The sequence below is a fragment of the Argiope bruennichi genome, chromosome 11, assembly GCF_947563725.1.
Source record: "Argiope bruennichi chromosome 11, qqArgBrue1.1, whole genome shotgun sequence".
NCBI classification, from domain to species: domain Eukaryota; kingdom Metazoa; phylum Arthropoda; class Arachnida; order Araneae; family Araneidae; genus Argiope; species Argiope bruennichi.
The window spans coordinates 23,077,462-23,090,698 of NC_079161.1; the positions used below are offsets into that span (position 1 = coordinate 23,077,462).

The 13,237-nt window shown below is 28.5% G+C and overlaps 1 protein-coding gene across 3 annotated transcripts in view; it reads left to right on the plus strand.

Annotated features, from left to right (window-relative positions):
* LOC129956960 (photoreceptor-specific nuclear receptor-like) overlaps window positions 1-13,237 on the plus strand; it is a 107,838-nt gene that overhangs the window by 23,263 nt on the left and 71,338 nt on the right. For 2 of the 3 annotated variants that reach the window (XM_056069021.1, XM_056069020.1), the window contains exon 1: window positions 8,382-8,750. The exons of the other annotated variant lie outside the window; for it this stretch is intronic. In XM_056069021.1, coding sequence (XP_055924996.1) covers window positions 8,749-8,750 — 2 coding nt within the window. In that variant the 5' untranslated portion in view covers window positions 8,382-8,748. Of the gene's footprint in view, window positions 1-8,381; window positions 8,751-13,237 lie in introns of those variants that run through there. 3 annotated transcript variants of the gene reach the window in all.

The window sequence follows — 13,237 nt, forward strand, 5'->3', positions numbered from 1 at the left end:
GAAATATTAACTTTTGGCGTGAATTTAGAATTTTTACTGAATCTATCTGATCCTTGGCGAATTATTTGGCGATTAATCCCTGACATACATTAATAGTATCCAAAATTAATGTTTTAGCCTCGTTTTTATCAACTGATTGAAACTAAAATTTGACACAAAACTGCACTTGTAGTCAGTCACAAAATCCTTTACCAAATTTGGTTTATTTAAATCACTGCGGTTATGAGTCATCACGTTTACATGTTTCTGAAAATACAAACAGACAGATGGATTTGGCTCAAAATGTGACAGTTGTCTACACCATAGATGTGAAATATGTGTTCCAAATTTTATCTATCTAGCTCTCTTCGTTTTGTAGCTATCGTGTTAACTTGTATTTGAATAGGTGAACATACAGACTTTCTCTGCACGGATTTTGCTCAAAATTCGATAAAGATCTGCAAATTTGATATAAAGACTGTATACAGAATTTCAACCGTCTAGATACCAGTGTTTTTGAGTTACCTTTGTCACAGACAGACAGACAGACGGACATTTTCTTAAAATGTCTTTTTCAGGAAGGTCTAAAACGTGGAGATACGTTAAAATATCGAGTTTGAATATTTTGACGATTACTATACTTTACTATACTTTCTCTATACTACGTATACGAGTATAGTAAAAACTATTTCGAAACTTTATCTATATTGCTTGATGCGTTATTGAATGTGTTAAAGTGCGTACTGATAGACAGACACACATACAGATATTCTGTACACGAATTTATTAAAAAACTTCATAGAAATATACATTTTGGTTTAAAAACAGCAAACTCAGTTTTTCATCCGTTTAACTTGTAGTCTTTTGGAGCTTTACGTGTAAGGAAGTTTCCTTTTGATACTCTGATTGTGAAAGACACTTTGGTGAGAGAGAGAACTTATCGCTTTAACCCTTTCTAGGGCCGTGGGAAGTATGCTTCCCACCAAATTTATCGATCTTCGAACAAAGTTATGAAGATTGACATAAGTTCTGACATATTTTTCAATAAGACAGAAACTTAGATGGTTCAGTTCCTTATCTCACACAAAATTCCGTGTTTTGATTTGTTACTTAATTATTAATTAGCCAAATTAATTCATTAATCAAATTAAATTTATCTAATAAGTTAAATGAATCTCTTTTTCTTAAGCCAATCTCAATTCTAAAAATATCTTAAAATATACCACAACTAGAAAAAAAATGGTCCTTTAAAGGGTTAAATGAACAAATCAAGCATAACTGATTGAGTGTTATCGCCAAGTCGAATTTTTTAAAATCATTGTTTTGGAAATAGAGTTATTGATATCGAAAAATATTAGCAAGATATGAATGAAAAAAAACCCTGGTAAGTTTGAGATTAAAGACTATAGAAATTAGAGTTGTTGAAAGCATTGCATATCAGAAGAATTCCAAATTCCAAACGTTTGAATTTAGATTCTGATTGAAAATGATCTACTTTTAATCGTGATTACAATAATGAAAATACCTTCGCATAATAATTATGGTCAAAAGTTCAATCTATTTTATTTTTCTATTATTTCGGATAGTTTGATTCATAAATGCATTTCATGTGACTTAAAAATCTAACTCTTGGCTATCAAAATTTATATTGCAAAATTAAAATATTCTCACGAATTGAAATAAGCTGAAATTTGCAATAACAGATTTCAATTTTTTTTAAAAATCACTTTATATGAAAATAGTTAATCTATAATGAATTTAGTTACTGTATATGGGAATTTTGTGTTTTCGTTTCATATAAGTTTTTTCAGCGTTATTGATTGAAATTTGTTTCAACTGTTAAATAAATAAAACTGGCTCAGTTACATCAGTCATATCTCCGGCTTTCTCTATAGAATTCATCTGCTAAGACAATATAAATAATTTTAGTTTTGCAATTATTTGCTAATAAATGCTTTGATTTAGAAGTTATTGCTTCATATAACACTTTAGATTAAAAGTTTAATCGAATTTTAGGAATATTTAATCGGATTACCGGAAAATTTAGTCGGATATTTCTCCTTCCATTTATAAAGTACAAGCCGCCTTTGGCAATCTTAATGTTCGTTAAAATTTTAATAATTAAATATTTTATGCAATTACTTTAATAGCTTCTTCATCAAAATATTTTAAAACTTCAAATTTTGATAGTCATATAATTAATTCACTCATAATATTATAAAGGCCTTCAGTCATAACGTAATATGTATCTTTCTCATTTTCTGTTTGCTCCCGTAGAATTTATACTTTAAATTAAAGTGGAAAGGATTAATCTGCAATTAATGTCATAATATTTTTCACTGAAACAAAGTATTTTTTTTTTTTAATAATATGATTACTGATAATAGAGTCACTAAGCGTTTAAACTTTATGGGCACTAAAGAATATCTTTCTTAATTTATGTAATATTTCAAGAATTTGTCAACAAAATTTTCTTAGATTCATCATGAGCAGATCAATTAATTAACAATGTTTAATTTTAAATGCATCAAAAACTAAGAAAATAAAACGAATTGTTTAAAAAAATCGGTCGAAAACAGGCTGAAAAAATACTTAAAAACGATATTTAAAACTATAAGCATATACAAAAAATATATAACTAACATAAATACAATTTAATTACAAAAGCATGCAACTAACCTAAAAATAATTTAAATCAAGAATTATCCGTTGATAATAATTGTCAACAATCAGAACACAATGCGCATGCGTGAATTTTCAACGCCAGTTACGGTAACGCAAATGCGTGAGTTTTTCTACTCCAGTTGGGGGTAACGCTATGCGGATTAGAAATTTTTAATTTCCTTTATTCTGCTTTATTTTAATTCAAAAGTACTTCAGAATGAATCTGAAAGATCGATTAATTAATAATGTTTGTTTAATTTTAAATGCACCAAACATTAAGAAAATAAACAGAATCGTTTGAAATAATCGGCCGAAAAATGTTAACCCTAGCCTCATTACTGTTGGGAAAAAAACCTGAAGCCTTACCATTTGGCGGTGGGGAAAATGGAAGATTTTTTTTGGCGAGAAAGTTAGTTTTAAATTAATAATTAAAATTCTAATTAAAAATTCAAAAAAGGGGCCCCAGGTGCACATTCCCGACCTTTAAGGTATACGTTTACCAAATTTGGTAGCTGTAGATCAAACGGTCTGGCCTGTGGAGCGCCAACACACACACACACACATTGAGCTTTATATAAGTATAGATTAGAAGTAGGAGGATCGATGAGGTATAATCGACAATTTCTCACCGAAATTTGGTATAGTCCTACAATATTGATTTTAAAAAAAAACTGTATACAAAATTTTATTTAGGTGGATTGTTCAGTTTTGGAATTATAACACTTCCATATGAATAGACAGTCTGTTAATTACACAATTCAGCTGATATTCCCACAATCGAAGGCTTGTTTATAATATTTAATTGAAATCAAATGCAGCCTGATGGACAGACATACTTCACGCTGATAGGCGGATATCCCCAAGCATTTGTTATTGATTTCAACTATATGTTTAAAAACGTATCTCTAAACCACAATAATATGCACTCAATAAAATCTATTTAATATTTTCATTTAGAAAAAATGGCAACGTACAACCATATCAATGCATAATAACTGTAAATTTGCATAGTAGATTCATTTGATGCGAATTTCAACGATCATGTTAAAATAAATATTTCAAATAAAAGACTTTTTTTTTTCTTTTTCGCATTCGATGGAAGCATTGTAAACGTCGAAAAATTCAATAAATCTCCACGTTGCAGATCTTCCTGGGTCCGAAAAGGACATTTTAGAAACTATACCTATCTGTTCGTCGGTCTCTCTGTCTGTCTGTGAATATGATAACTCAAAAAGGCTTTTAGATAGGTGGATGAAATTCAGTATGTGATTTTAAGATCAAATTTCTATAAATCTTTCAAATTTTGGACAGAATCCATTCAGATGGGACTGCATTTAAAATTCATTGAGGATACTTTTCTGCTGTCCTAATGTAAGTTAATACGATAACTGTAAAACATAAAAGAGTTAGATAGATGAAATCTGGTTTATATATTTAACATATAAAATGTAGACAGATAACAAATTTTGATACAAATTTGTCAAGGGTAGGCTATTTAGCAAAGAAACAATAATCTGTTTTTTTTTTTTTTTTAAATGAGCCGGCATTCTGGCATAGGATTCGAGCGTCTTCCCCGTGATTTGGGCATCCCGGGTTCGGACATAGTTGTTCTTCATCTATGTTCTATCTGTGAAATGTGTGAATGTGCCCCCCTGTAAAAAGGGGTTGTGCAAGCGAATGTGACGCATGAAGTAGCTAAGTCGTACTCTTGGCCCTAGTTAGTGCTACTGAAGAAACATGAGACGCTCACTCGGCTTAAATCGCTAACAGATAACTGTCAGCGGGCTTGTGAAGTGTCATAAGTCACAACACAACATGCATACAAATGCGATAATTCAAAAACGAAATGACTTGGACAAATGAAATTTCATACATAATTCATTCATCTAAAATAGAGATTCTTATCAAAATTTAAAACCAAGCTGCGAAGTTTATCTGAACATTTTTATGCATATAAATAAGATAAATCAGAAACATTACAACTTAGATAAATGAAACTTGATGTGTAATCTTCTTAATAAAACTTGTGATTCTGTATCAAATTTTGGTTTCAGTCAGACGAGAATAAAGGCACTCTTAAAACGCACATTTTAGTTTTTTTCACTATATAATTAAACACAAAAACGCTCACGTATGGGATTCTGAAAATAAAATCCTGAGTATTCATGGCTACTGCCTGTTTCAAGGTCCGAAATTTTTATGTTGGGAATGGAAGGATAACATATTTAATAGGGATATGCTATAAAATTTCAGGAGGACCGCTTTAGCTGGCTTTAATTTTGTCTTCATACTTTAGTGAGAAAAGTTATTGAAAAAAATCGCTTTTTGTTGACAGATATAGTTAAAAATATTTATGAATAAACTAAAATTATTCGTTTGATTTTGTCCGTCTAATACGTTATGTTTTTGATTTTTCGTATTCAAATGTAAAAAATAGTTACAAAATTTTTTCTCAGCTTTCAGTTGCTTAACTTTGACTTCAAATTATACACCTTTTCGGAATAAACCGAAAGACAAAATTATAAACTGAGGCACTTCTGATTGTTTTTGTTAAAATAGATAGCTTGAATGACCGAGAAATAGGCAATAACATAACTTAATTTTATTTTTACTTCACTCATTTGAAATTTTTCCCACACACTTTATTTGAAGATTTATTCAAATACTAAATAATAAAAAAAAGCATAAGCTATCTAAATTTTTGCATGTTTTAGTTAATTCTTAAGCTAAAGGAAGTCAATGAATTAGGATGTTTCATAACTTCTAAAAAATAATTTTTATTTAATTAGGAGAAAACTTATTTTGATTTTATAGTTGCGAAATTATTATTTTATATGACCTTTGAAACTTATTCCAATTTTCTGATCGAATTAAAAAGAAGCGTAAGGAGGGAAAAGAAAAATTCAGTAATAGAGAATTTTAATGGATTGTTAATTAATTGTTTAATTAATTCTCACTTTGAGGATATTTATTGCTCGATATATTCAGTATGTAATTATTGTTTTATACTAACTACATTTTCTACATGAATTAAATTATATATCAATATTCGAAATAATAAATAAGATTATACATAATGGAAAAGCAAAAACATTGTTAAACCTCTCTCTCAAAAAAAACTAACTTGACATGAAAAAAAAAAAAAAGTTTTTTTTTAAAATTTGTGTTGGAAGTTGCTTTTGGGTATTTTATGCGAAAATTCTTATCTTTTAAAGAACTAAATTTTCAGTTTTTTTAATTCCAATCTTTTTACAATATATGAAGAGCGATATGCTGGCGAATTTTTTCTGTTGTAATTGTCAAGTTTCTCTTAAGAGATATGATCTGTATATTTAGAAAAAAAATTAATTAATCGATTTTTGCTGAAAATTTCTTTTAGATATTTTAGTTAAGAAATTATTGCCTCAAACGGCATTTCAATATTTCATTATGACCTAAATAAATTAAAATAAGTATAAACGCACTCAGACAATTACTTTTGTTAAACATTTTATGAGGCTATTAGCTTCGCTGAAAAAAAATTATTTCATTTATGCAAAAAAAAAAAAAAAAAAAAAAAAAAATCATTGCTATGGGTTGAAAAATTCTTTTCCCTCACTGCACTTGAATATTTTTTTTATCCCACGAATAAATAAGATTGCGTAAATAAGACTTATTTAGATTATTTCTACTGTTAACCTTCTATTTGAAGTAATCAGTATCAAGGAAAACAATCAAATCATTTCAAGATTTAAGAATTTTTTTTCAGAATTATTGTTTTACAAGGCACTTGAATATTTCTCGATTATTCGAATAGATTATAAAGAAGCCTAAACTGATGCACTCAGAGCATTGTATTGGTCAATATTTTTGTTGAAATAATTTTCAACTTTGGATGAAACATTATTATTATTTTTGTGGTAAAAAACCATTTTTAAAGTTTGTTGAGAGATTATTGCGTCATACGGCACTACAATACTTTTCAGTAGTTAGAATAAAAAAAAAAGAAAAGAAAAAAAGCGTAAACTAACTTGCTTTAGATTATTATTATTCTTCGAGGTGATACACAAGAAAATTTATTTCGAATAAGAGATTAGATATAGAACTTTTTAAATTATAGATTACAAAATTTTTGACTCACATAGCACTTGAAATTGTTCATTCACAAAATTAATTTAAAAAATGTTTAAGCTGACGTACTTATACATTTGTCTCCGTCAATAACCTCTTTTAATCTATCCGCATCACTGAAAGAAAAGTAATTATTTTATTTTTAAAGTAAACTGCTTTTAGAACTTTAGTTGCAAAATTATTGCCTCACGTGCCACATAAATATTTTTCGATCATCCCAATAAATAGAAAAGGGCTTTAAACTGATATAAGATCATTGTTTCCGTTAATTTTTTTCTTTCAGAGTATTTGCATTTAAGGGAGAAAGGTAATTATTATATTTAGGATAAAAATTCTTGGTTAGATATACGAAAACTTATTGCCTCATACGGCAGCTAAATATTTCCTTGATCATCTAATGATGTTATTAAAAAACTTTAAACTGACATATTAATACAATTGCCTTAATTTATCTCTTCAAAACGACGAGAAACATTGTTATGAAATGTAGTTGAAATGCTTCTGAAAATTTTTTCTTTAAATTTCAGTTAAAGAATTATTGTTTATCACAGAACCAGAACGATTCATAGAACCAGTTAGATCACCTTTTCTGTTAAACTTATCTTTTTGGCAATCTGCATGAATGAAGAAAAACAATTATTTGGCCTCTTAATAAGGCTTCCTTAAGGTTGCGAAATAATTGCCTCACGTGGCTTTTAAATCATTTTTAATTTCAGAAAAAAATTAAAAAGAAGTTTAATCTGACACACGTAAACCATTGTCTCTCCCGATCCCCTCTTTCGAACAATCTGCATCTCCGAAAGAAAAGTTACTAATTACTTCATTTCTGAAGAATTATTTTTTCCGACACTTAAAATTGCGAAATAATTTCTTCATTCGGCTCTTGGGTATTTTACAATCATCTAAATAAATTTTTAAAAATCATAAATACACTTAGATTATGACGTCTGTGAATCTCTTTCAAGCAATCTGCATCAACGCAGAAAAGTAATAATTTCATTTCTGGCGAAAATTCTTTTTAAAACTTTTGATTGTGAAATTATTACCACACATTGCATTTGAAAAGTTATTCATTTCCGGAATAAACAGAAAAGAAGGGAAAAGTGACGTTGTTGGATCGTCACATCCGTTCCCATCACTTCTCTTCTCTTCTCTCCAATGAGCGTCGGTTTTTAGCATCTCGCTCCTCCTTTTGGCACCTCTACCGTCTCAGTGAAGGCAAAGATCACCCATATTTGTATTATTTACTTTTTTTCATGCCCTAACTTTGTGAAAAATCCACATCTGTCTCCTTGTATAAACACGTGAAGACGACAAACACTCCTCGCAGATTACAGAGCTGACACGTTGGAGTCTATGGAATGGGATGCGTAGTACTGATCCTTATGGGCCTTTTGGGTGTTTATCGTGGCCTGCACCTGCTAAATTCACAGGGTGGTGAACAATAAATGGCTGTTATCTGATAAAATGTGGTTTTGAAGTCCCGAAGAGTACAGGTTTCTAGGTACACAAGCAGCGAAACTATCGAGAATTCTCTCTATCTGCGATGAAAACGAATGGCGTGCTCTGAGCCTCCAGATAAAAAGAGACGTTTTTTTATTTGTTTATTTGCTTTTAACCCCCCTCGACTTCATGCAAAGATAGCATTTTTTAAGCTAAAATAATATTTAATCAGGTTAAAATAGGATACACCTGTATGCGCATACGTCATGACTAGAGAAAGTGAGATATTTGAATGTAACGGATGCAACGGATTTCTGTGCCTCTATTTTGGAGTGAAAGCACTTTGACTTTTCTGTAAATTAGTAATAATAGATTAATAAATATTAAAACTAGTTAACTAATTAAATTTAATTAAGATTAATTAAGAAATTAAATTTATTAAATTTAATTAAACCGATTCGAAACGAACTCTCTCTTTGAATTCTCTATGATAAGGAATTCCTGTGCAATAATTCTTGTTGGAAGTTGAGCAAATCAAATATTCAAGAATTTATGTGAGTAAAATGTATCCATTTTTTTAATTCACAATTCTTTGATGAAAATTTAAAATCTATAAATACTTTTATATATCGAAAAATATGAAATGATATGTAATTTGAATTCTTTTTAAACTCCCCAAACACCAATTGAAATTTCGCTTGTCTAAAATTTTGTTGAAAGAAAAATAATGCTTTTTTTAGACTTCAGATATCCAATAAGTTAAATTAAATGCATTTATATTTTTTAAAAGATGCATTTAGTATAAAAATTTTTCTTATTGGGAGTTAAACAATGTGTACTTTCATTAAAAAAATGAATCCCCTTATATTGAAAAGATTTTGGATGAATATATTTGTGTTTATGCTATTTAAATGATCTCTTTTTCAGTAAAGTATCTGTATTTTTTTTTCAAGTTGCTGATTCCTTGTATTTGAACATACAAATAATTTTTATTGATTAAAACGAAATAGCTTAAAAGAATGTGAAAATGTAAACACAATATCAATATACTTTTTACACATTTGCTTATTTTTAATGCATGTATCATGATTAGTACAAAAAGAGGATGAAATATTTTTCAGCAATGGGAAATGTAAAATAAAGTGAAGAAAATCGGATATTTTCAAATATACCATTCTTAATAAATGAAATAAATGTGAGATAAATGCTTAACAAATAAAACAATCCTCGACGATATATTTGCGATTTAATTTTACATGAATAAAATAGCATCTAAAACCTGAATAAAAGAAAAATGATGTGTTTTATGTGTTCTTAAATCACCTTATCTTATTTTAATTAAATTCTTTTATAGAACTTTACTGTTATATAAACTAATATGACCATAATCATATTATTATATAAACTAGCATGATATATCAGTATATCTTATATATCAAGCTATGATATCTAATATGATAAATGATACCATGATATATAAACCTTTATCATGCAAGTTTATATAGCAAATGCTTTGATTTTCATACATATGAATGGATGATTTGAATCATTATCTGTTATTGATATTTATATTGGAAACTTTTATAATGATTTTAATATAAAAACTAATTTTCTATAAATTATTTTTGTATACAAAATCCTTTTATTAAATCACACCTTGGCGATTTGGCCTTGGACACTAATAATCACTTGAAAATAGAAAATATATCAATTATTTTCTTCAGTTCTGTATGTAAATAATTAAATAATTAGGCTAAACAATTAAAAAAAATTTCAAGCGATAGGAGACAGAAATTTCAAAAAATAGTAGTAAAATAGATCAGAGAATCTTACTGTATTTCAAAATCGTCTGCGTTAAATATTAAATTAATTAATAAAAATTAAAGAAAAAAATATACAGGAAGAAATATTGTCTAACTGAAAAGGCAAAATTTGGAGTTTGAATTTGGCATTAAAATATTTTTTTAATTTGTTTGCACCTATGTTATTACAGAAAATGGCAAAATATCAATTAATTTCTAATTAATTGAATATGTAAATAGTATTTGCACTTTGAAAAAGTGGTGGTATTCTTTCTCTTATCCTAAGGCATAAGTGTGCAAAGTTTGATTAAAATTGATCCAGTAGTTTAGAACGAAATGTAAACACACACACACACGCACACGCACACAGACACGCAGACACACACTGCTGAACCCTTTATACATGTGTCCATTCAAATCGTGGCCCAATAGTGTATTTCTAAACCTTTATGGAGAGGAATACATTTCCCAATTTTAAAAAATGATTTAAATGATATAAATTACGTTGTTTTAGCCAATAAATTCATTGATTAGAAGATTTGAATTCATATATAATTCCCCTGTCTTATTAGTTATACTTTTGATAAATAATATATTAAATAAAATAAAAAATTCCACTTATCTGCGACTGAATTATGAAATTTTGAATAACACTATTTTAGACCACTTTAATGTCAAGAAAAATCTTTCAACCATTGGACTCAAGGCAACCGTCGATTGTTTTAAAATAATAAAATTCAATGTTTTATGAATAGGTTCGATTTAATTGCTGAAAAATCGACATTTTTTTTATGAACAATATTTTTATTTTTTTATTTTTGCCAATATAATTAGGTTTAGTTATTAATTGCTGTTTAATAACTAATTAGTCAATTAAAGCCATTATTAATTAGATTAAGATTTTTTATTATTTTTTCACCGTTACAGTTACTGATTGAAACAACATAATAAGTAACTCTTATTATAAGTTAGCGTTATTTAAAGCATTATATAAGCGTTATTTAAAGCATTTTTTTAACTGGAATTACATGTCTATATTTAATAATTTAAGAACTAGCATAAGAACGACAGTCTTGAATAATTATAATATTTGTAAAAGCATAACTTTTTAAAATTTATTAAAGCTATTTATGATGTATATGTTCGTTATTTGCATCGTCTCTTGGTGTCATTTTTTGCCATTATTCAAGAAAAGGAGGTCAACTATTTGGTTTTAGAGTTTATAGTGACACTTTGAAGGAGGCCATTCACAGAATATTATTGGAGGTTATAGCTATTTCAAACATTGTGAAGAATAATAAAAAATTGCAAAGCAATTTCCATAAACAGAAAACTGTTTAGGTTAAAATACCACGAATGGAACACACTTGCCCTATTTAGACTTCCGAGGTTATTTTCTGAGTGATTATCGTTGTGGCAATAAAATAAAGGGTGGAGTCACTAGAAAATGGAGGTAACTCAGCCCCGCATCATTGCCAAACCCACCCAGAAAACGAGAACCTTTCTTACTAATATGACAACTTCTTATCAACGTTATCAAGGTGCATCCTTAGGGTGTTATGTTTTGTTACATATTATAAGGTTATATTTTAACGGCAATTTCTTGGTAGTTTAATAACAATTTAATAGTAGCTTATTACAATATAACAACAAAGGAACTGCTCCATCATGCTTAAGTGCCCAGAGTGAATTGAATTATCGAATCACAGTGACAAATACTCCTCTTTAAAACGACCTTAAAATAAATTCATGAATATGTGTCGAGATTGTTTATCGTATACATATTCCGGAAAGCATTTTCTACTAGAAGTGAGACAGAAATAATTTGAGATTGTAAAAGGTGAATGTAAATAAATAACCTCATATAAAAAAATGAAGAAACTTACAGAATCAGTTACAGAATCATTAACAGAATGACCAATAATACTGGAGATGATAGCTCGACGATTGCGTCTAATAACAAGGTTTTTGTTTTGTTTCTGAATGTTGGCTGTGTTTTGCAATCACACATTTTAGGCAGAATATTATTTTATTTTACCTAACTGTAGATCATGAATTTCGAAACATTCTGCATAATATATATATCAAAGTGTATTCAAAATAATAATACACGGTGAAAAGTTTATGACGTATCGGCAAGGAAAGGAGCGAAAAGGACAGTTAATCGGGGGAAAAATCCTTACAGCAATTAAATATATTTTAAACACCAAAATTAATGAAATAAAATAAAAATCCTTCAAATAACTGAATAAATAACTCTAGTTTCATATCCTAATTGAATGCAAATAAATAACCTTATATAAAAAATGAAGAAACTTACAGGATCAGTTACAGTAGCTACCACATAATGTGATCACTTCGGGATTTAAGAATTTTGATAACATTAACTGACTGATAACAATAATCGTATTAAGTAAAATCAACAATATTTTTTATAATATCAAGGGAAAAATAAAAACTCCACTTACCACAGGAATACCTATACCAAAAATAGCAATTAAAAATTCCTTAATTATTTATTCTCGTTCAAAATATCAAATGAATAGACTATTTTCTTCAACACATTCTTCCCTATCAGAATCCTGAACATGTATTACTTGTTCTTTCTTGATCTCTGTCTCTCCCTCTCACACACACGCAATACAACACAACACAATTTGAACTACGAATGGTTTCGAATGAAAAATGTTCGTAATCACCACGTTCTACCGCATTAAATATAAAACAATAGGGCCCTTTCGAATATATATATATATATGACAAATTCGGAGGGGTGATAGTAAGCAGCAAGAGGATAAAGAATCACCATACGACACCCAAACGACGTTTAGTAAGTGAAAATCGCAAAAATATAGGGAGTCCGAGAACTGTTGTAAATTGTAAAACATTAATTAAAAAAATAACAAATGATATTTCACCTATGAATTTTTTTAAGTGAAACCACATTCTTAACCCTTAACTGGGGAGGTGAAATTTTAGGACTTAACTGGGGAGGTGAGGTCTACGACACCGCATTTCATTTACACTCAAATTAAATTTTCTAATGAATGTATTAGTATGAAAAACTGCCAATAAATTTTGCTGATATTTCTCTTGATATATAGATATGTTTTAGAAATTTTTCGAAATATATTATCATTGAAAAAAGTAAATGCGTTGGGATATACATTTTCTTCTCAAATGACATGTTACAATAAATGATATTCTTGAAAAAGCATATTACTTTTTACTTTTTAAAT